Raw genomic sequence first — 23,688 nt, 5'->3', positions numbered from 1 at the left:
AGTTTTATTATTGTTATTATTTATTTTGATGTTATGAACTATCTTGTCCCTTCCTTACGTTTATGTATATGTTATTATGTTTTTGTTATTATTTATCATGCTTATTTTTATATTTATGTTATCATTATATGTTAATAGTGGTTTGAATATTCTTATGCAGTGAACAGCACATATAATGAGTAAGAGAAGGCAGAAAAATAAAGATGCAGTTGAGGAGATGCATGGATTAAGTGTTGGTAAGACTAGTGAAGATGCAGAGCCACATGCACTTACTCATGGAGAAGAACATGTAGATGTGCAAAAGAACAAGCGAGGTTGTACGATGATGGCTAAGCGAACTGCAGCTGCAAGATGGGGAAAAAAAGCAAAGATTGACTATGATGACTTGGGGCGGCCAACATACAACTCAAATGGGAGGGCACTTCAATCATACATTGGCTCCATTGCTAGATCAATGGTGCCAATCAATATAAAATCGTGGCCTGATGTTCCAGAAAACATAAAACAGAAGGTTTGGGAAGAGATATCGGTAAGTTTATCTTCCAAACATAATAAATATGAACATTAATTGGTTCAATGTTGTATTACTCTCTACATTGACAGCTTTCTTGTCTATACACAGAAATTTTCTTTATGGGATTGAATCCATTCGATTCAATAATTCAACTAACATATTCTGGTTTCAGAATGTCTTTGAAGTAGCGCCACAAAGCCAGTCAGCTGTGATGAGTTCAGCAGCTCAAAAATGGAGAGATTTCAAAAACAAATTGACTAGTCGATATGTCTGGCCCAACAGAAATAATCCAGAAACGTTGATTTCTCCACCAAGTCAATATCAGCTACCAGTAGCAGATTGGAAGGCTTTTGTGGATGCACGACTAGATCCATTGTGGGAGGTATTTTAAGTTTTTCCAAGTATATTTTAACAAATACTAATTTCCGTACTTAACTGAATTAAATTCTGATATAGATTACTCATGAAAAGCAAAAGGAACGGACCAAGCATTGTAAATATCACCATAGACTGTCTCGAAAAGGTTACATTGGATTGGAGGCTGAGCTGGTAAGCTTTTGATCATTCGTTTAACAATTTTTTCGTGTATAATACACTGTCTTCTTTTGTTGAATTCACGTACTTGTAAGATTCTAAATTTTTGAATTGCAGAAGGAGAAAAATATAATTGCCAGAGATGAAGAAGTTGACAGATCAATTCTTTGGCGCAAAGCTCGTGAGGACAAAGCTGGAAAAATTATAAACACAGAGACATCAGAAATCGCTGCAAAAATTGTAAATTTTTAATTTTATCGATTTCCATAATGCCTTCATATATATATATATTTCTTGGATTAATTTGTTATGCTTATAAATGTAGGATGACTTGTTGGAAAAGAAGGAGAGTGGAGAGTTCAAAGTTTCTGGAATGAATGATGTCCTAACCATTGCATTAGGCAGCCAGGAACATTATGGGAGGGTTCGAGGTGTCGGCGGATTTGTAACACCTCAAGTTTTCTTCAAAACTCCTAGAAAGAAAAGGGAATTAGTCCCTACAACTACGATGGAAATCTCCCAAAAACAGTTGGAAGAGACTAAACTTTTGAAGGAGGAGTTGGAGAAACTGAAGGCACAACTTGCTGCTGTTATGCCAATCATCACCGATCGAGCTTCTGAGATGGTAGCATCAAACAAGTCATCTGAAATTCAGGGCCCAAATGCATCCAAAAATCTGACCCCAAAGCTTTCTGATGATTTTGAAGGTTTTTATGAATGCGGCCCTCCAGACATGAAGGTTATTTATTACTCTAAGGCCTGCATAGCCAGCCTGTTTTATTTCCCTTGGCTAAAATAATTGAAGTCAGTTTTTATAATAAGTGCATGCCATATATATCACTATATAAGGCCTGCATAGCCAGCCTGCATCATCCCTAACTCCCTCAACCATAATCTGCATGTTGGCCATGGCTTACTTGGTAGCTGTTAGTGCAGTACCAGATTAATCAGTCGACCACTTGGTTGGCCAAAAGCGTGGGTGTACCAAGTTTTTCGGTTATTGAATTATATATGTATATATGATAATTTATTGTTCTTGAAGGGGAAAAAATGCCACCTTGTCTTGAAAACACGTGGAGATGTGGTGGCATATGGCACAATAATATCAAGTGGAGGTCCAAATGTTAAGATTCAAGATCTTCCACTTGGGGAAGAGAACTTCAAGGTGTTGATTGACGTTGTCCTAGATGAAGCAGCAGAGCTTCCAATCCCAATGAATTGTGGACCAATAGTCATGAAGGATTCACTTGGAGCCATCGTTGGTTGGCCAAAAGTGTTGGTAATTTTTCCAAGGACAAAGGTATTTTAAAAGCTTCAATTTTTTATATGTTTGTAATTGTCATATATGTTATTTGGATAATTTTTTACTTTATTCTAAATTGTACGAATATTCTAAATTGTAGAAAGAGAAACCTCAACCATTTGCAATTATGGATGTTTCTGGACAGCGTCAAAAGTTCATGGAAATTGAAAGAAACTTACCCATGGCTTGCAAGTATATCTACTCATATGTTGTTAGGTTGATGGGCGAAGATGACAGCATTCACATAGAGTTTGAGGAATTTATGTTTGGACGTTCTCAAAGCCTACGGTTGATTAGAGAAGATATCGTTCCATTTATGGAGATGAGGGAGATAGGTGCGAGACAGATTTTGGTTTACATGGGGTATGTTGTGTTGCACTTAATTTTTTTGTTTGCATATTTAATATTTTGTTTGGTTTGTGTCCATTCTATGATAAATTTTTCACCTATGTATGTAATATTGAGTGCAGTCACCTATACAAATATTTGAAGGAACAAGACCGAACAGATTGCATTTCATTTGTGGATCCTGGCCACTTACCTACATGCCCACTTGACAGCGATGGCAGCCACTTGTCATAACATATCGCTAACCAGTTGGAAGCGGTTTGTAGAGACAGCGTATGCCTCATCCCATACAACACTGGGTATGATTTTAGTTCTTTATAAATATATAATGGATACTAGTCAATTATTTTATGTTGTTTCTAAACTTGCAACTTATTCTTTCAACTTTACATTGTTTTAGGTACCATTGGATCTTGACCATCGTCAATGTAGCTGAAAATATGATATATTTGTTGGACTCTTCTACAAACAGATGCCGAGACGATGCATGGAAAAAGATAGTGATGAAGTATGTAGTATATTATATATGCAGTCACTTATACAAATGAAAAAAAAATAACTTGTTACTTTTTAAATGTAGTGGGGTCAAGCTGTACAATGCATCGAGGGGTATTCCTAAATGGCCAAGTTTTAAACAACTGACGGTATGTGGTGTGATTACATATGAATGACATTAATTGATAGGGAAATATTATTTGGATTGTGATTGATGCAATTGAGTTTCAATATTATTATAGGGAAATCTGAAACAAAGTGGTGGCGTTGAATGTGGATATTATGTGATGAGGTATATGAAGGAAATAGTTGAATGTGAAGTTCTACGGGTGGAAACGATGGTGAGTTTCAAATTTTAATTTATGCTCTGATTTATTTAAAAAGGAATCACATGTTCTTCTGTTAGTGCTTCTGTTAGTGATGGTTTTTCAGCACTAAAACTTCTGTTAGTGATGACTTTTATTACCATGGCAAAAGGAATCACATGTGCTTCTGTTAGTGATGGTTTTTCTCAGCACTATAACTTCTGTTAGTGATGGTTTCAGCACTATAGCTTCTGAATCACATGTGCTAAAGGATCGAGCAGTAGTTTGCTGTGTCTCAAGCCCTCCCTTGCCTGGTTTCTTGAGCCTAGGATTCAATGCACTTGCATGCTTTACTTGCTATGAGAATAAATTAGGTGGGTTTTAGCTAGTTTCTCATGAACTGAAGAATTAACTGCTACATGGTTTCAATGTTTGAGAATCCTTGGCTATGACGAGGTTCTTATTTTTCATTTTTTAGTTTATATATTGTATGTAAGTTTTGCATTTGAAATTTTTTGCAATTTAAATTGTCAGTTGATTTTAATGTAATAGACTCATATACCATGTCCATTACTGAACTTCTTATGTTATCTTAATGGACACCCCCCTGTTTGGTATTTGACAGCTAGAAACGCCTTGTTTATTGGTTTTCTTGATTGGGTTGAGATTTCACATAATGTAAGCACAGAGTACTTAGATATGCTGTTGGAGAGGATGTTATCAAAATGGAAAGCCAATTTTGTTGTTCAATGAACATATGAAGCTGTATAAATTCATTTTTTATACTTGGGATTGTTCATATAACTGAAGGGATGATATATGCGTGGTGGTTTGTGTACACTTTTGCTGCTTGTTTTGATATTGGAGTTTATGAGTACTTGTACACTTGCCATTGTTAATCTTGAGCATTTTAAATAACACAATCTGCTAAGAATCGATCTTGGCAGCAAATATATTTTAAATTGTCAGCATGCTAACACAATCTGCTATGAATTTGTTTATGTTTTGAAACCCATAACAATTAAGCTGATCATACATGTCAGCATGCATAGCAAATAGGTTGCTTATTCTTTTTTGGATTTCAGTTTGCAACTAGTTGCCTTGTTGGTTTACCGTCACATTCCTATCTTTTTTTGAATTTCAGTTTGCAGGATGCGTCAAGAATAAGACGTACAGTCAAGAACAATTTGATGAAGTTAGAAGTGAATGGAGTGAATTTGTCTACTCACATGTAGGTGGTTGAATATGTTATTTCAAATTGGGATAATACTTTGTTTTGAGCAAATACATGTGGATGTGTACATGTTTAGGTGGTTCAATATGTCATTTGAAATGGGATAATACTTCTTTTTGAGGAAATACGTGTGGATGTGTACACGTATAGTTTTGATAAAATATGTGTGGATATGTGCATATAATTTCGGGTTATTTCGTTGGATAGAGTACTTGTTGATTTATGTATGTGTCATTTTGGGATGAATTTATTAATTATTAGTGTATTTTTAAGTTGAATCTGTGTATTTATGGCATTATTGTATCTAAATATTAATTTATAAAATGTGTTCTATTGCTTCGGCAATTTTAGAATAAACGAAGTAAATAATTATCTACTACTTCGAATTTTAATAAAAATACTGAGGTAAAACATATTCTATTACTTCAGCAATTTCATTAATAGACGAAGTATAAGAAAGCATTTTACTACGGTAATATATGAAATTAACGAAGTAAAAGATATTATATCACTTCGTCTGATAACAAAATTGATGAAGTAAAAGCTTCAGTAATTCATTAATAAGTGACGTAAAAGATTGACTTTTACTTCGGTAATAAATGAAATTATAGAAGTAAAATATAATATTTAACTTCGTATAAAAACCAAAGTATAATAACAGTTTTTACTTCATTAAAATCATTAAATACCGAAGTATAAGAATAGTTTTTACTTCATTAAACTCATTAACTACCGAAGTATAATCATAGCTTTTACTTCATTAAACTCATTAAATACCGAAGTATAAGAATATTTTTGACTTCGTCAATTATGAAATGAGCGAAGTAAAATATATGTTTTTACTTCGGCATTGGTCCTATTTTGCCTCCAAAAAATTACCTAAGACTTCGGTAATTTCTCATATAAGACTTCGGCAATTCAACGAAGTAAAAACATACCCTATTACTTCACGTGACACTACTTCGGTAAATAAAGGTCCTACGACTTCGGTTATTAACCGAAGTCTTAAGCCATTTTTCTACTAGTGTAATTATTCTTGTTCATCTTAATATTTCTCCAATAATTTATCGTTATCGAATTCAACTCGAAATACATGACATATTTCTCGCTTTATAACAATACAAATTGAGGGACAAATATGTCAAATAATCTTTTTAAAAAAATTTAAATTATAAAAATTATAAAATATTATATGTTAATCTAAGCGGTCGCCTAGGTGGATTTTGAGGCGTCTAGGCGTCGATTAGGCGGCCTAGACGGCCAATTAATGTAATACCTCTCAAAAACATCAGTTGTCTAAAAATCGAGACGGTGGACAACCGCCTAAGCAGTCCTAGGCGCCGCCTTTTAGAACACTGGTTCATATCACTCTAGGTATCATATAACTAATAACTTTACCTTGTATTTGGATTGATACATTTAAAATTAAGGATTTCAAATTCATAATAATACATCTGTCGGTTGTTTGAAATTTTGAATAAATCCATTTGTTAATAAATGACAATTTTTAACTAGTTTTTTTTTTTGAGTTATTACAATGAATTTCAATATATCCCAATATAAAATCATGGACAACTTGTAGATAACTCCCTAAATCAAACATAACTTTCAATTTACTCCATATATTTGTCTTTCCGAAAATGCCCTTGTCGTTATTTTAATCATTATTATTTCTTGAATTATCAAATGTAGAATCGGATTCAAAATCTGATTCACTTGATTCCTCAAGATAATAAATATTTTCATCGTCGGATGAAAATTCAATTGTTTCTACGGGATAGAATCCAATAGTATATATTTCTTCAAGAAGTTTAATTTTATTTTTTTTCGTTTCGTTTTGGACATTCATTCGCATAATGTCCTTCTTCGTTGCACAACCAACATGTGCAATTCTTTCCTTTACCTTTTGGTCAAGGTGGTTTTTTGTTATCAAACTTTTTATAAAATTTTCTTTTATAAGGTTTTCTGAAGAAATTCTTTTTAAATTTCTTTTTCTTATAGAGAATAAATTTCTTATTAAAAGATTTATAAGGTTTATTAAATTTATTCTGTTTCTGTCGTTTTAAATATTTGTATGATATGTTTGTTTTGCAACCGTATTCTTTTACTGTGAATTTTATTTTATCACAACAAAATTTATTGTTTTGTTTGTAGGATTTAGAGATTCTTTTATTTAGTGTTACTTCATGACATTTCTTTGTTATTATGTCTTTGATGAATTTAATAGCTCCTCCTAAATTTTTAGCATAAGGACTAGTTAAGAATTCATCTTTACTGTGTATAGGTATATTAGGTATCTTATTAAAGATACTTAGTTTATAATGTTTCTTTTTATCAGCATCTATTAATTGATAATAATTTGTTTCATAATCACAAATAAATTTTTCTAAGTAACATAAATTGCATAATTTAATATTATCTAATATAAAGATTGCTCTATTTTGTTCTATATTCTTAGCTACCAAATTAGCATCATTATTAGAAACTCCTAAAAATTCTTGGTACAAGGCATCAACAAATAGTTCGAAATATCGATGTCCTGTCATTCCTTATGGTAGATTAGTAATTACTAGGTTTTCAGCCCAAGTTCTTACTGCTCCTACCAGTGTCATTTTTATCATCACATAAGTTAAAACTTGAATATTCTCACGTTTGTCTAATAATGGTGTTAATTGAATTTGTACTGATAGTTCATTTGCCCAATGATCTATCTTTAATTTTCTTTCTTTGGCTGTTGAACAACCTAAATCTAAGATATTTTGTTTCACAAATCTTGATGTTTTTGATTCTCTAAGAATATCTCTAACATCTTTATAAGATCCAGAGTATTGGTCTCTGTTATATTTAAATTCTTCATCATCTCTTCCACCACTACCTTCTATATTCGTTCGTAGATTTAGTCGTGGTCTAGAATCATCTTCAGATTCTGATTCTGAAATATCCATATCTCTGTATTGTTCTGAGTCCTGATGTGAATGATATAATTCTTCTGTATTTACTCCTATTTGTTCAAAATTAGATGAGTCGGTTTCACTAAACATCTCCATACTTATGTTTGCCATAACTAAGGGGATTTCTATACCATGATTCAATTTTGAATGGTGGTTCTTCTTCCATTTTTCTTTTTCCTTTATCTATTGGAAGAACTTCCTTAAGATAGTTTAATATTTCATTACTATGTCTTTCTTGTTCAATTATTAATCTAGTCGTTGCTAAATCAATATATTCTTTGAAATTCTTCTCTAATTCTTGTATTGATAGATTGATCTTATTAATATTATTTTCTAAATCTCCTAGATCTTTTTCTAATTTTATTAAGGACGTCATTGCAATGAGGTTGACTCATTAACAATAGCTTTTTTAATTTTAAGAATATTTTGATTCATAGTTCCAATCTTATCAAGAATATCTTCATCATTTCTAGCAAATGATAATGATCTTCTTGGTACAGACTGTTTTGTGATTTGGAGGTCATCTGAACTCCATCTTTTATAGGGATTTATTTCTTCAATAAATGCTTTTCGAGGGTGTTCAATTCTTGTAATATTTTCAAACATTATTTCAACAGAAATAGTTGGTTTTGTTGAAATTATTCCTGTTTGAGAATTATTACTTATTGCTAAACCGACAACATAGTTTATATTGATCGGATGGTTTCCTGTTAACATAAGATTATTTCTATAAAAGTAATAATCTAATGTTAAAACGTCATTTATGTTTTTATCAAAAAGAGATATATTGTATTATGGATAAATACAAAATTTCATCTTTTTGTAACATAAATTTCCTTCAATTTTTCCAAGGATAGAATCCTCGAAATTACGTATTCTTTTGTCACGAACTGTTATTTCAATTGGTGTATCTATTCCTTCTCGGTAGTGAGCTGATATTATTATTTCAATTCCTCCGATATGAACATATTTCAGTTCAGATCGTTCTTTTTCACTGGCTTTTGCCATGATGGTATTAATATCTTGAGTTGTTAATAACTTCAGAGTATTAGACCTTGATTCGTTATTTATTTTACAAGATCGTTCTTTTGTACGAATCGAATAATAAATTAAATTTTTTCTGGGATTAATAAAATTTGAAATCTTACTTAGTATTCCTGGTTGGTCTATTAGATTTGTTTTTGAATTAGAAAACTCTGTTTTCTGTATTTCAGCAAACTTACTTTGATTGAATATAATATTCAAATTATACTCTTGGTTTTCTTCAGATTCTTCAGATTCATCGTCCAGGTTGTTTTGATTTGGAATTGTTACTTCTGTCATTTTAACAGATGATAGAACTTCTTAATTTTCTTAAGGCTATTAAAAGTCTTTTTGTTGAATTTATCTGTTCTAATAAATTCTGAAAATCTTCGAAACTATCAATTGAAGATTGACAATTTTTAAGATGTTTCAAATTGTTTTCACAATTTTCTATATCAAAATTTATATTTTGAGAATATAAATTAAAGATATTCATTTTTGTATTTTCATACATTTTCCATTTAGTAAAAATTGTTACTTTTATTATTTTGTTTTTGTTGATCGGATTTCGATAACAAAGTTTGTTCTTATTCATAACATATTGTTATGTCTTCAATTTTATCGTTTTCAGAAATTTGAATTATCATTTTCCAGTTGCTTGAAAAATGTTCTTTTTTATGATTTTTGAAATAAAAGGTTTGGAGATCTTTTATTTTATTCCATAATTGATCTATTTGACGTAAATCTTTTAGTAAGATTATTTTATCAAATAAATTTTTAATCTCAATATCTAAAGTTAATCCAGGCATTAATAATCAATTTTAGGCTTTGATACCAGGTTGCGGAATTTTCTTCAAATTCTTATGAATTTTCTTATTCATGAATTTACAGATCTGATTCATGGATTTACAAATCTGATTCATTTATAACAGATAAATGTTTTCATATTAGTTTGGTTCCATTCATGGGTTATTAATACAAATTTTAGTTGATAAATTGATTCAAATATGGTTAAATCAGAAGTATTTAAACGATATTCACGAAATGTATCATATTCATGATCATCTTCTATTTCGAACCAGTTTTTTATTATTAATCTTCCATTTCTTATAAATGATGATGACATGATTAATGTGTTTTGACTATTTCTTTGAATTAAGGGCTGCAGGATGTTTAGGAAGGTTACCTTGTTTGAATGAATCTTGGTTTTGAGCAGAGGCCAAATCCTTGCTTTCCCTTAACGATCACTTGATCAACTGGTACTTGCTCTATGGATCTCCAGGTTTACTCTTAACCATGAATATTCAATGATTGGTTTCCAACCTTATCCTCCTTACGCCCTGCTTGTTTAGTTATTAGCCATAAGGCTTATTTTATTTCTGATTTTATGTTTCTTAGTTTCTGATAGTTTTCATACGTCTTGTATGAACCAGATTGTAAGAAACTTTAAGAAGAGAGAGATACTCAAACTTCACTTCCCCTTTCACAGCACAAAACATCTCCTTTTATAGGCGTGGAGAAACGCATACATAATTAAAAATAAAAGAAAAGAGGGAGACCACCCGACACTACATAATGAAAACAGCTCATTTTACATCTGAGTGGATGCCTTTAACATGTGGTATGGTCCACGATTTCATTTGTTTTTACATTGTGTCACTCTCTGAATCACTGGTGCATTCGGACCATTTCTTTATTGGTTTGTCTTCTTTGACAGCTGGTTTGTCTTCTTTGACGTCTGCTTCTTCTGTCTGAATGGGTTGGCAATGCCCACATTTGTGAGTGGAAATCATTGTTCTTAGTCTTTGACATAACATTTGTTGGGTTTCTTGGGTCATGTCAACTCTTGCTTCATAGATTGGAGCTTCGAATTAAGCTAACATGGCTTGTTCTTTCTTTTGGATTGTCTCCTTGTGTCCAGTGGTTAATAAAATTTTACTGGTTGCAAAATTTATTTTAACCTTTGAGTTTCCATCAATCTTTCCTGTCTTTGAGATCATATCAATCAATGTCTTTATTCTTATCTCAAGAAGTGTTGAGATATCCATTACTGGTTTTTCTTCATTTGATCCTTCGAATAAGAACTTGTCTTTTTGTTTTCGACATTGAATATATACCATTGGTTGATAGAATTTGTTATCATCCCAATCTGGAAGGGTTGAGTGAATACCCAATGTTAATATTGGATCGTCCTTAAAGACTGCTTTCTTGAACTGGATGATACTATTTCTCAACTGATATGGAAATAGTTCTATTTCTTGATTGTTGGGACTGACTTCCAATCAACTTAATAATCCATTTGAAAAGAATCTTGCGACTTCATGCGCTGGAGCACCTTGCAGTATTCTTGCTCTTGATATGCTCTGAGTGTCACAAGTTTGTAGCCAAGATTCTGCAGATGGTTTGGCTATTCTCAAATAGTTTAGTGTTTCAAAGAATTCAGTCTTGAGTTTTTCTGAAAATTTTGTTTTTTCAAAAATTGGTTTTTGTGGTCGCAGATTGACCATCTTTCTTTCTTTCTTTTCAAGGGCACTTTTAAACGTCCTTTCTTCTTTTTTATTTTTCTCGGTGCTGGCTGTGTCCATCGGTTTTTTTTTCTTTTCTTTTTCTTTGTCAGTGTTGGCTGTGACCACTGACTGTTTCTCTTTTATCTCCATTATTTTGTCAAATGGAGTTGCCATTTTGATTGGTGTTCTTGGTGAGGATGATGATGAAGAAGTTATCATCTTTTCTTCTGTCCTTTGAATTTTTCTACTCAAATTCCTTTCTTTTAGTTGAAGAATTTGAATTTCTTCCTGCAATTCAATCAATTGTTCCTTTAATTGACTTAGTTGCTCCATCTTGATTATACTCTGCACAAAAAAACATATTTATATATATAATGGTTAGTAAAATAACTCTTTTCGTGAGTAATTCGGATAGTTTTATTATGCGTATCATTGCATTTATAAATTTTTTTGCAAGAATTGAATCAATCTTAAATTGATTATTTTACTCAAAGAGTAATTTATGTTTCTGAATATAAATCTCATTTCATTAATTTATATTCCCCATGCTTTCTGAGGCATGTTCGGATGACTGAAAGTCATAAAATAATTCATGTTTCTGAATATAAATCTCATTTCATCAATTTATATTCCTCATGCTTTCTGAGGCATGTTCGGATGACTCACAGTCATTTTCTGGATCACTTAGGATCTCCTTTGTTATTCGGTTACTACGGATAGTATAGTTTGGATGAAGTTCTCTGGTTAATGCGTCGGGTAATGAATTATCCGTTCCTTTGACATGTTGGATCTCGAACTGATAATGGTTCAATTCCAATTTCCATCTAATTAGCCTTGCTGCATTTCTCCCTGCATTTCTTGATATTTTCCTTGTTTTAAAATATGTTAAATTCATATTATCTGTTCTTACTAAAAACGGTTTAGAAATAAGATAAATTTCATAAATTCTAATTGTGAATATTAAAGCTAATAATTCTTTTTCATTTGAATGATAATTTAATTGTGCACCTTGAAAAGTTCCTGATGTATAGTTGCATAATTCTTCATTATTTCTAGTAGCTGTTTTAGTAAGTTCTTCTAAATTTCTTTCTCCAGTATAAGCTTTTAAACATACTCCCCAGTATTCATCTGAAGCGTCTGTTTCAATTATTATTATATCTTTATTTGAAGGAAAATATAATTCAGGAAGATTACTAATTATTTTTTTTTAATAGTGTCTATGTAATTAGTATCTTCTTTCGACCATTTTCACTTATAGTCCTGTTTAAATTTTACTTGAAGAGGTTTTCTGATTTCTGCAAGTTTCTTAATGTAATTTCCAGAATAAGTTAATAATCCTAAAAATCTTCTTAATTGATCTTTATCCTTGATTTCACTAGGAAAATCATGAATTTTCTTAAGTATATGCGGTTGTAAATAATGTTTTCCATCTTCTATTTGTAATCCTAAATGATTTATTTTTGTTTTGAATAATTGTGCTTTCTTTTCAGAAAGTATAATCCATCTTTATAACAAATATCTAAAACTGTCATGAGATCTTTATAATGTTGATCTAGTGTTTTTGAATAAATTAATATGTCATCTATATAAACACAACAAAAATCTATATATGATTTAAAAGATTCATCCATATATCTTTGAAAGATACCTGGTGCTTGTTTAAGTCCGAAAGGTAATACAGTCCATTGATACTGTCCTTTTGGACAACTGAATGCTGTAAGTAATTGTGTTTGTGGTTCTAGTTGAATTTGCCAGAATCCTGATTTACAATCTAAACTGGAAAAATATTTCATTTCTCCTATATAAGATAGTAAATCATTCTTATTTGGGATATAATATTCATCCATAATTGTTGCTTTATTCATCTTTCGATAATCAATTACCATTCTTTTCTTATCAGTATCTTTCTTACTGACATAAAAGGCTGGTGAAGAGTGTGGACTTTTACTAGGTATGATTATCTTAAGTTTTAATAATTCTTGAACTTCTTTTTCAAATATTTTTACATCATCCATGTTACATCTTCTTGGTGTTTCACGGATTGTGATATTAGGGTCTTTGAGTTTTATTGAAGCAATGAATTGTTTTCTTTTCTTAATTTTGTCCTGAGGATTTTCAGAACATATATCATGAAATTTCCTCATGATTTCTTTTTCAGGATTAATAGTTAAAATATTTTCTATTTTTAGTTCTATTGGATTTGTATTTCGTTTATGAAAATTCTTTGTAAATCCTTCATTTCCTACGCGAAATGCTGTTCGTATTTTGGGAATGTAAATCATTGATGATCCTTTGTTTAAAGTTATGTGATCTTCAAATTGTGTAAAGGAAAGATATTCTTTTAAAAAGTTATTTCCTATTATAATGTCCATTCCTGATTCTATTTGATATATAATGGGTATTACAAATTTTTTTTCTTCTATTTCTATTTTTAATTTTTCTGCTACTGTATTAAGCATGATTATTGATCCATCTCCTATTCGAACTTTTAATCATTTATCATATTTCTTCCAATAATGATTTGGAAGTATATGCTTGCTTCCTAAACACATACTTGCTCCTGTATCAACATAAGCATGTATATGATATGGTTTATGTTCTTTGATTTTAATTTGAATTTTTATATATATACTATTTGGATTAGTTTTGTTTTTATTATCCATTCTCTCATTTTTTTTTAAGAGATAAGGGTAAAATTGGTATTTAGAAACAAAAATTTCTCTCTCCAGGAAGTTGAAAGTAAGTTTTATTTATGTAGGGATTTATAAATAAGTTATAAAGTGGTTTAGGGAGTGATTGACAATTAAGCCTAAAATCATTTCAAATCATCCTCTCAAACAAAGTCTCAAATCCAAATCTCCATATCCAAACAAAACTTTAAATTTCTGATAACTTGCATGTAGAATCACAAGAATTTAGAGACAATTAATATTGTCATTTTGGTTTTTGTGACAAATTAATCAAATAAATTTAGTATATTCCAATTTTTTTTTTAGAGTCAAGCCAATATATTCATTAGAAAATTAATCAAAATAAATTTAGTTTATTCCAATTTTTTCTTAGAGTGAAGCCAATATGTTCATTAGATGAATCATTTAAGCCACATGCATCAACAAAACCAAGATGGGTATTGGCCTTCCATGTTGGCCAATACAATACGAAAGGGTAGTCTAAAAATATACTACGATATCATATTAATTTGGTGTATTAGATGGATAATGTGCTCATATTTTACACATTATTCATGTAAATACATGGAGGGAAAAAAAAAAGATACAAACAGCATCTAGATACAGCCTACAAGTCCTACATTCCCATCGGATCAAACATCTCTGATTCCCCTACAGCTCCCTTAACACAACCAGATCAAGAAAACATGGCAAAAACGAATAGAGAAAAGAGGAAAACATAAAGAAATGGCGAAGAAAAAAGTATCTTTCAGAGCAAAGTGGAACATTCTAGAAGCCTGTCCTAAAGAGGATTCGAGACGATGATTGACTTGTCCCGCTCATTCACAAGTACTGCTGTTGAATCCTCGTTCTGTTCTCTTCCCACCACAACCTTGCTTGCATTTCTCCAAACCTTTCTCGGCTGCAATGTGTAAGGTCTTTAATAAAATGTCTAAGACACGAGATTAAAGCAACATAGATGTGTACACAAAGGTAGAGCGGCTTACCTAAACCGCACTCTTTTAAGCTCGCGAGTACCATCTGGCGAAGCCCGGATGGTAATATATACTCCAGGCTCGTCCTGCTCGACCCATTCCGTCTCTAAATCGCTGGCATTGCTCACTGAAAGCTCTCCAGAATGGTCCACCTCCCTCGAATTATAACTTGACCGTGCGGAAGCATCTACTGACGATGTCTCAGTTTTTACAGCACTGATGCTCGAGAGTTTAGGTGTTGAATTAAGCACGTTGGAATCATGGTCGTGTCCACATTGCATAGGGCATTCAAGTGAATCTGATGACGAGTAGCCCACCCCCGTCGGGCGATGGAAGTTGCGGGGTAGTCGCTCTTTGCTCAATGGAGGTGTAACTGGGCTATTCTCAGCAGATTCAGTTTTCGAGTTCTGATCAGAAAAAGTGGAATTTTAGTTCAATTTTCTTTGTCAAAGCCTACAGAAAGAAACTATTCTCACATTGCATGCTATAAGAACAAAATTTTGCGCAGGACTAAGCTTCGACTCACAGTCACACTCACTCACCTCGTCTTCAGATTGTGGTGGAGTTGGCACGGGTATCCCTTGACGATTGAACATCTGGACATTATATAGTTCCATAACTTTATCGTAGTTCTCCGCCCACCATTGTTGAGCTTGCCATTTATTAAAAATCTCTCGGCTATAAAAACGATAAAGAAGAAGTAAGATGGTGAAGTATTTGAGCAGAACTTGTAGATGGGATTTCCAACAAGGGAGCTCATACATGGTTCCTTTCAGGATAATAGGTCCTAAATCACACAACTACTGGATGTCAATTTCATGACAAATATGTATTTGGTCTAAGTTTTGACATGCCAATTTTAAGAGTGTACTCCAAACTCACGTTGTCACAAGTAATTTTGGATTGATATATAACTTTCAACAGATTCTCCCACCTAATAGGCTACTTTCTTGTTAGATTTTACTTATATTTAATTCAGGCAATGCGCCAACCATTCACTGAAACTATCAATATGCATGGACGGTTGTATTTTAACCTGATTTGTCGCTTGGTAATTCAATGAATTGCATGTGATTCAGCAACAGATATACACCAAAGAAATGTAGGAACAAGGTCCATCACAACTTTGATGACCACTCCAATTTTCTTTCCTAGATCAGAAGGATTTTTTTTTAAAAAAAAGTACTGCAACCTGGGGTGGGGGATTTTTTTGGCTCCTTAGTAGGTTCGAGCCCACACCTCTCAAAGTGAAGGGGTATATGTCACTTCATCCAAGCGAAGAAAAACAATCAATATTCCTTCATAGAAACTCGTTGGAGACTAAAGTCGATAATACATACATTAATGGTTCAAAGGGTCATGCCTCGTTGTTATAGCACAAGAATGGGGTCATCTAGGAACCTCATTCACAGTTAACAAATCCAATATGTGTATATCTAAAATATAAGATAGAGCCATAGAATAGCTCTTTTCTGCATCTAAAATATCTTCAGGAATTGAAGATTTTGTTTCATGTGGAGAGTGAGTGACTAAGATGACGCAAATTCTATAAGCCATTGAAGACCATAGCTCCAAAGACCCCACAACTTTACCGGGGGATTTAAATAATAAGCTTCCACATGCCCCATTCAATACGACCACACCACTGTAAAAAGACAAACCCCCAAAATAAACAAGACAATGGCCCATCAAAAATCAGCATCCTGAATCTTCACCACTCAGACAATTCAAAACTTTCAGCTTTCAGATCAAATGGACATTTACCCTTACCTGTGGCTCTGTTTGGTAGTACAAATACATTGGTTGGTCAAATCAAATATGTTAAATTTTATTTATAAAACCCATCAAACAAACTTATGGATGTACCAAAAACTTGAAGCAAGAGAGACGACAGAGTGAATCTTGCAAAATAAAAACATAATTTAAAAAAAAATGATGCATCAAATTTGAATAGGCATGTGTAAGTGTACCTGAATCGAATCCTTTTGAGATCATTTCCACCCTGAGGCAATGAAACAAAAGTAATTAACACCCCAGGCTCCACCTGTGCCACCCACTCTTTCGGTTCATCTTCCTCCATGAACACTACTGACTCGGTTCTCCCACTCACAGAAGCAGGGGTGCACGAGCCGCTGGAAAGGGCCTTCAATTTTGCTTCCATTTCCTTTCCCCAGGGCCTTGGCGTGGAGTTTGAGCTGCAAGCTCTTCTGTAAGAACCGTAATATCTCTCGGACATGGAGCCGGCCTCCGAGTCTACACGGCCTCGGCTCTGATTGTGCTTAAAAGAGCCCGAACATGGCTTGCAGCTCTTGTACGCACCTGATGCCTTCACGGCCATGTCCTTGATCTAGAACACAAAATACGAAGACAATGAAAATCACAATATTTTAAATTAATGAATATGACTTTTTGGCAACTATTACTTCATGATTACATCGACGAATTCAGAAGAGAAAATGGTGTTTACTTGGGCTGTAAGCACTTTGATGGCCTGTTTAGTGGAGGGGGTAGCAGCGCTTTCTTCCTCGTCCGGGCGCTCGTGTAGAGATCCAGTATTTAACTGTTTCGAGCAAGCTATACAAGTCAACATATTCCACTTCTTCCGATACCTCAATCTAAAATCAAAATGTCACCAAAAATCTGGAAGATGCGAAAAAATTACGACTAAAATCGAAACGGGTCACGCGTAAAATCAAAATTGATTGAAAGTTGGGAGAAGAAAATTACAACCCACGTGCAATAAATGAAAAAGTTTTAAGCCCAGATCAACAAAGAAAGAGACTTGACATTCCGAGGAGATAAAAAAACACAAAAAGGGAGTAATCCACGCATCTCCATTGCCGAGAAAAGAAAGATAAACACAGAACTGTTCGTCTACGAAATGAGATTTCAGATGAAGAACGGCGGCGTTAACGGCGAAAGAACATGGTATTCAGGGCAGTGTTTCTCGACGATTCAGAAAAGGGGTGACTTCAAATTTCAAATAAATCAAGAACATGGGACAATAAAGAGTAATAAAGTATTCCATTTCCTCTTCACAAGCTACAGCTCACAAGGGTGTGAAGAGTGAGAAACAAGCACAATCTCTCACAGATTCTCGCCTCTGCTACTCTCTCTCACGCACAACGCACACCACACACACTCAGTACACAACAACTACGAGTGGATTTTTGATGTTGGAGAAGAATAAAAAAAGGGTGGATCGAAGAGAAGCTGTTAAGATTTGTGGGGTTTCCCCAAGCAGAGGAAGAGGTGGCAGAACAGGGTGTAGAGGCCAGAGAGTGCTGCTTGCTTCAGCTTGTGCACCGTTGCTCCAATTACTCCTTCAATTAATAATTAACAAACACTTCCTAAAGTTTTTCTCAACTCATTAAAAAATTTGATCTTTATCGCCCGTCTCATAAAAAATCTACTCGAATATTAAATAACATAAGCTCCATAGTTTGAAACGTTTACATGAGACAAATGTGTATTCTTTAAAAGGAGACAACCGATAAAAATGAAAGGTGTTCGACTATTATATATAGTAATATATATGTGCCTTGTGTGTGTCAGCGTGTGTAAAATTTTTGAAATTTAATTTAGATTTTGCATGATTACCTCCAAACTTCAATACGAAATAAAGCTGTGGACAGAGGGAGATTAGGAAATTGTATTGGTTTTGGGTTATAGGGTGTATTTGGCCACCCTATATTGTCTCTAATGCCAACAACATAAGGCAAGCAGATGATGCTGCCATTAAGGAATGAGAGGCCAAAAAAAAGGTGGTTTCTTCTTATAATGCATTCTTTATCTACAAATTTAAAGCCACGTGAATGGTGCATGTTTTAGGGTCATTCTATCATATTTAATACAAAAACGGCTAATATGCTGTATTCTTGTTTTAGAATAATATCGAAATTTAATAAATAATAGTATTGTTGCTGATAAATATGTTAGATCACAAAACCAGTTGTGTTCGGATGTAATGATTTCAAATTAATAGATTTTAAATATATTCGGATATATTTTATTGTTTAGAAAGTAACATTATGCACTGCAAATAAAATCTTTTCATGTTTATATAGTCTTTAATGTTAATTTGAATTTTAAGTTCACTTAATAACGATGTTATTTGAAATTCATTCTATTTTATACTACTAATTATTAGTACGTATGGATTTAAAATTCGATCTATTATTTCTAGAGGTGTCAAAAATGAACTTACCCGCCAACACGACACGAGCCGATCTGATCCGAAAAATATCGGGTTAAGATTGAGAGTTTCCTAGTTTGGGTCGAATCGAATGGACGCCGAAATCTAACCCGAAAAAATTAATCGGGTTCGGGTTGACCCGAGGTGACCCGAATTTATTATTATTATTATTATTATTATTATTATTATTATTATTATTATTATTATTATTTAATATAAAATTAAGAATGATTTGCAATATTTTTACATGTTTGAAAACAAATATGGTATATTGATATAATATAATTTCGTCATTTAATGCTTATTTTGTATAATTTTGATTTTCTAAAATAATTATTTATTTTTTGTAGTAAGTGTAATATAAATTTTTTATAATTATACTTTCAAATTTAAATTATATCTAAATTTAGATTTTGTTATTATGTGTTTAAATTAAATATTAAATTATTATTATGTATTTGAATTTTTTTAATTATATCCGCCCCAAATAAATAAATAAAATCGGATTTGGTTCGAGTTAGTCGGTAATCCGGGTTCAAGTATGTCATTTTTCGGGTTGATTTGGGTTTGGGTCAATTTTGGATTGAGAATTTTAAATACTGTTTTAGCCAAATCAACCTGAATCCACCCGACCCACTTGAATTGTCACCGGCCCTAATTACTTCATTGAACCATAAAAATACAATTAAAATTCATGAATTTGAAATCTTACCCTCCAATGGCAAACTGAAAATGAAATCACCTTGTATATGTATGTCTGTCTATATATAAGGATGATGCCTAACTGGAACCCCCAATTAAAATTAAATTCTGACAAATCTGAAACTTTTCATTTATAAGGTGTGAATTGGGACAGACAGAATTTAAGTAATGAGAATTCATTCCATATTAATTGAATTGAATTCACCAGTAAAGTATGAATGCATGTATGGTAACATTTTTTAAAAAATAAAAAAAATAAAATATATTTATAGGAAAAAAAATGCTATGTGATGTTGGAGGAGTAAATTGATGGCCTGACGTTTTTTTTTTAAAAAAAAATAAATAAATAACAATCTATAATATCTGTAGTATCTACACCTATTTTCAAGCAAAAGAGTTCTAGAAAAATTGTATGGTCTCTTGGTATGCGGTATGTTAGCCTTAATTTTCATCTATTAGCTATGCCTTAATTTTCATCTATTTAGCTATATTGAAGTACCAAATTATTTGAAAATAAAAAGAATGAGAAATGACTATATCTTACTATATTATTAAATAAGAACACCACTTAGTAACCGAATTAAAATTAATTTGATGAAATCAAAAACGAAATATCTAAAATACCATTCAAAAAGCAAAAAAAAAAAAAAGGACAAAATATATGTATGTAATAAATAATATTCATATTGTAATCACACATGCAACGCGTGTGCAGACGCGACTAGTATTCTATTATATTTTAAGTTTTTAACTACTTCTTATTATTACTATTCTTAACCAAAAAAACCTTCATTTTTTACTACAATAAATTTATTATATGTTTTATTTAAATTAATTTTAATTCAAAAAATCAATTTTTCGTCACACTCCGATTTGTGCAAATACACTAGTTAACTAGTATATATAAAACATAAGGACTTTAGTGGTATCTTGGTATGCTCATACTTAATTAATTTTTTGTTTTAAAAAAAAAGCCCACAACATCATCAAATTACCAAAAAAATAAAACCACACTAAATCAAATACTTTAAAAATATAATTTATATTTTATACACATAAAATATAATATTTATGTATAACGTTACACACACAAAATATGCATCTATACTATTTTATAATAGTTGAGGCATCTCTAGACTCTAATAAGTGCTCATTTGAGGACACCATCTTTTATTTCAGTTTTACCCTTCCTTTATTTACCCTTAAATTAAGTTTTTTTTCCCTAAAAATTTTCATTTGTATTTAATGTTCATATTTGGCTTGCATTCTATTTTATTCACTTGCTATATAATGTAAACTGTATTATCGAGAAAGATCGAAACAATTATATTCTGATTATTTCGCAACTAGTTGAATTTTAAATTGATTTTTTTTTTTAAAAAAATCATACATTATTTTATTTTATTGTTGAGTAGATATCACACATAATATTTTTATAATAAAAACATGGTTTAATCATATTAAAATATATTAAAGTTTAACCATTTCACACACGCAACACGTATGCCCATTTCACTAATATATATATAAAGAATGAGAGTCTCAACGAGCAAATCAAACCGCCTGCTGGAATTCTTAAATGCATGTGTAGCATCATAATTATATTTGCACACACGATGTGTGTGACGATTTTTTTTTATTATATGTAATTTCAATTAAAAAATATAATCAATTTATAGTAGAAAAAATAACTTTTTTTGGGTCAAAAATGGTAACCAAAGCATGGTTACTTCTATTAGGTATCTTTCATTCCATTAGTTTTTTTAAATGATTTGGAATTTGAAAAAAGATAAATAAATATAAATTATTATTAATTTTTAAATAAAATGAATGTATTATATATTACATACAAAATTTGGAAGGAAAAATTGGAGAAATAACTAAATGAAAAAAAGAAAAGAATTTGAGATAGTGGAGAAAAGTGGTTTCTTGTGTGTGTGTTTTTTATATTTTTATTTGGCATACCAAGAGATCAACTAAGAGTCTCTTACATAATAGTAGTAATATATATAGGATATTAATGTGTTATGTTAAATGTTATATAATGTATTGTATACGCAACGCAAAGGTAGTTAATAATAATAATAATAATTATAATAATGGCGTACTGGATTCTGACACAAATTATAACAATAATAACTCAAATTGATTAATCTATACAATTGTGTTTTAGATTTGACTTTTCCTCACGCACTAGGAGCATGCCGGTTGGTTCGTGAGTAAATTCAAGAAGAAGAAAAAAAACAATTAAAACTTTTAATATCCAAATTAATTTCCAGATGTATATATTTCATTTTATAATTTATATCGAATTCCCTCGTAAATTAAAAACAAAAAAGCTGGATTTTGGAGGGAGGATCCTGTTTATTACTGGCGTGTATCTAACAGTAATATGTACCTTGTTGTACAATCATTAAATTATTGTGTCCTCGCAATGCCAAAATTTCAAAACTTAACATTAAATTAGAAAAAATAGTAGGTTAGTTAGGTTTTACTCTTTAAGTGACCAATATTTGAAGTCACAATTGGCGTGTTCCAATCACCTTATCGTCCACCACTAAAATTTGATCGAATTCGGGACGAAATCTCGGGTTTCAAACTCAATTGTAATTAATAAACTTGATTTTTGTTTCAAAAATTGTTTGAAATTGTTGTCTTGGATTTGATATTGATATTTGACAGAATTTTTATCATTTCGAAGTAAAATCCTTGTAATGGTTTAGTATTATCAAGGTTAATTTGATTAATTTTTTTAATTTTTATACACACATATTACAACATAATATAATTTCACCATGCACTCACATCACAATGTCACATGCTACCATGGTGGTGAAATAATTAAGTTAATGGGTGCATTTTAAATAAATTATTTTATTGTTGAAACCACATGGCCAGCCAGGAATTCCGCAACTATATGGTTTAATTTCGATATAGGACCAGCCACAACTTGACAATTTAATTATGTTAATTCTACTCATTTCAAACTAAAATGAAAAATCACCATGCATGAAAACTTTTAAGGATGTAGATGCATTTGAAATTCATGGATTTCGATTATATTAAACTATCAAATTGTTACAAATTACAAATGAAATAAGCGAAAGCGAGAGGATAACTCATCATTCGAAACCAAAAAGTTGAAAATTAATCACTCTTGTAAGCGCACGTGAAACATGATTTGTTGATATTTTAACAGAAACAAAATAACAATATTGTAAACATGCTACTAAATATAGTCCTCGACTATAAAACCCGGGCCAAAGAAATTAATATATGTGTCTCGTAAATCTTTAATAACCAAAAGGGCATCGAATTCAATAAGAACATTTGAAACATGTTGGATCACTGCTACCACCGCGCCATTAGAATTTGTTATCAATCCACACGTACATTAGTATTTATTTGCATATTATAAGTAACACAAATTAAGTAAAATGCATTTCAAATGAAATCATTATTTGATGCACTTGAAATTTATCATAATTAGCATGACATACTATATAAACATGTAAGAATATTGAATTTGAAAAGTATGTCTAAACAACAAAAACACATAAAATATATGGAGTGAAATCCATAGCTTCAAACACAAATGAAGCTAATCTAGCTAGTGAAATTTTTTTTTTAAAAAAAATCTTTCATGAAAAAAAAAACTATATATTTTTAAAAAAAGATGATTAAAAGAAGAGAATTAATCAAAAGCCTTTCAGAATTCCCTCTCATTTCACACGGATTCATAAAAGTCGTGAACCATCCATCATATTAATTAAATATTTTATATAGTGGATAATAATGCCAATAGACAAAAAAACATAATAAAGCATGGCAGATGACCATTTATAAAATTATTTTTTGTATGGAGTTCCATAAATTAGGAACCATGCCTTGGGGGAATAGCTTTTAATAATTG

The 23,688-nt window shown here is 31.5% G+C and overlaps 2 protein-coding genes across 2 annotated transcripts; one reads left to right on the top strand and one right to left on the bottom strand.

The window, feature by feature from the left end:
• The first annotated feature begins 175 nt into the window (after positions 1–175).
• Positions 176–4,955, top strand: LOC140869015 (uncharacterized). Its single transcript, XM_073272945.1, has 12 exons — positions 176–529; positions 687–896; positions 971–1,063; positions 1,166–1,288; positions 1,374–1,787; positions 2,091–2,348; positions 2,452–2,714; positions 2,966–2,998; positions 3,100–3,207; positions 3,280–3,343; positions 3,437–3,535; positions 4,644–4,955. The coding sequence occupies exons 1-12, from the start codon at positions 176–178 to the stop codon at positions 4,740–4,742; spliced, it is 2,118 nt and encodes a 705-aa protein (XP_073129046.1). The 3' UTR covers positions 4,743–4,955.
• Positions 4,956–14,417: 9,462 nt separating this feature from the next.
• On the bottom strand, positions 14,418–18,183 carry LOC140887153 (protein Brevis radix-like 2). Its single transcript, XM_073294224.1, has 5 exons — positions 17,346–18,183; positions 16,849–17,225; positions 15,421–15,556; positions 14,891–15,285; positions 14,418–14,805 (listed from the first exon to the last, which is right to left on the bottom strand). Exons 1-5 carry the CDS (start codon positions 17,466–17,468, stop codon positions 14,727–14,729), a joined length of 1,110 nt encoding a protein of 369 aa, XP_073150325.1. The 5' UTR covers positions 17,469–18,183; the 3' UTR covers positions 14,418–14,726.
• Positions 18,184–23,688: the final 5,505 nt, after the last annotated feature.

This window comes from Henckelia pumila, chromosome 1, assembly GCF_033568475.1.
Source record: "Henckelia pumila isolate YLH828 chromosome 1, ASM3356847v2, whole genome shotgun sequence".
Lineage (NCBI taxonomy): Eukaryota > Viridiplantae > Streptophyta > Magnoliopsida > Lamiales > Gesneriaceae > Henckelia > Henckelia pumila.
This window is presented reverse-complemented; position numbering and strand designations above follow the sequence as displayed.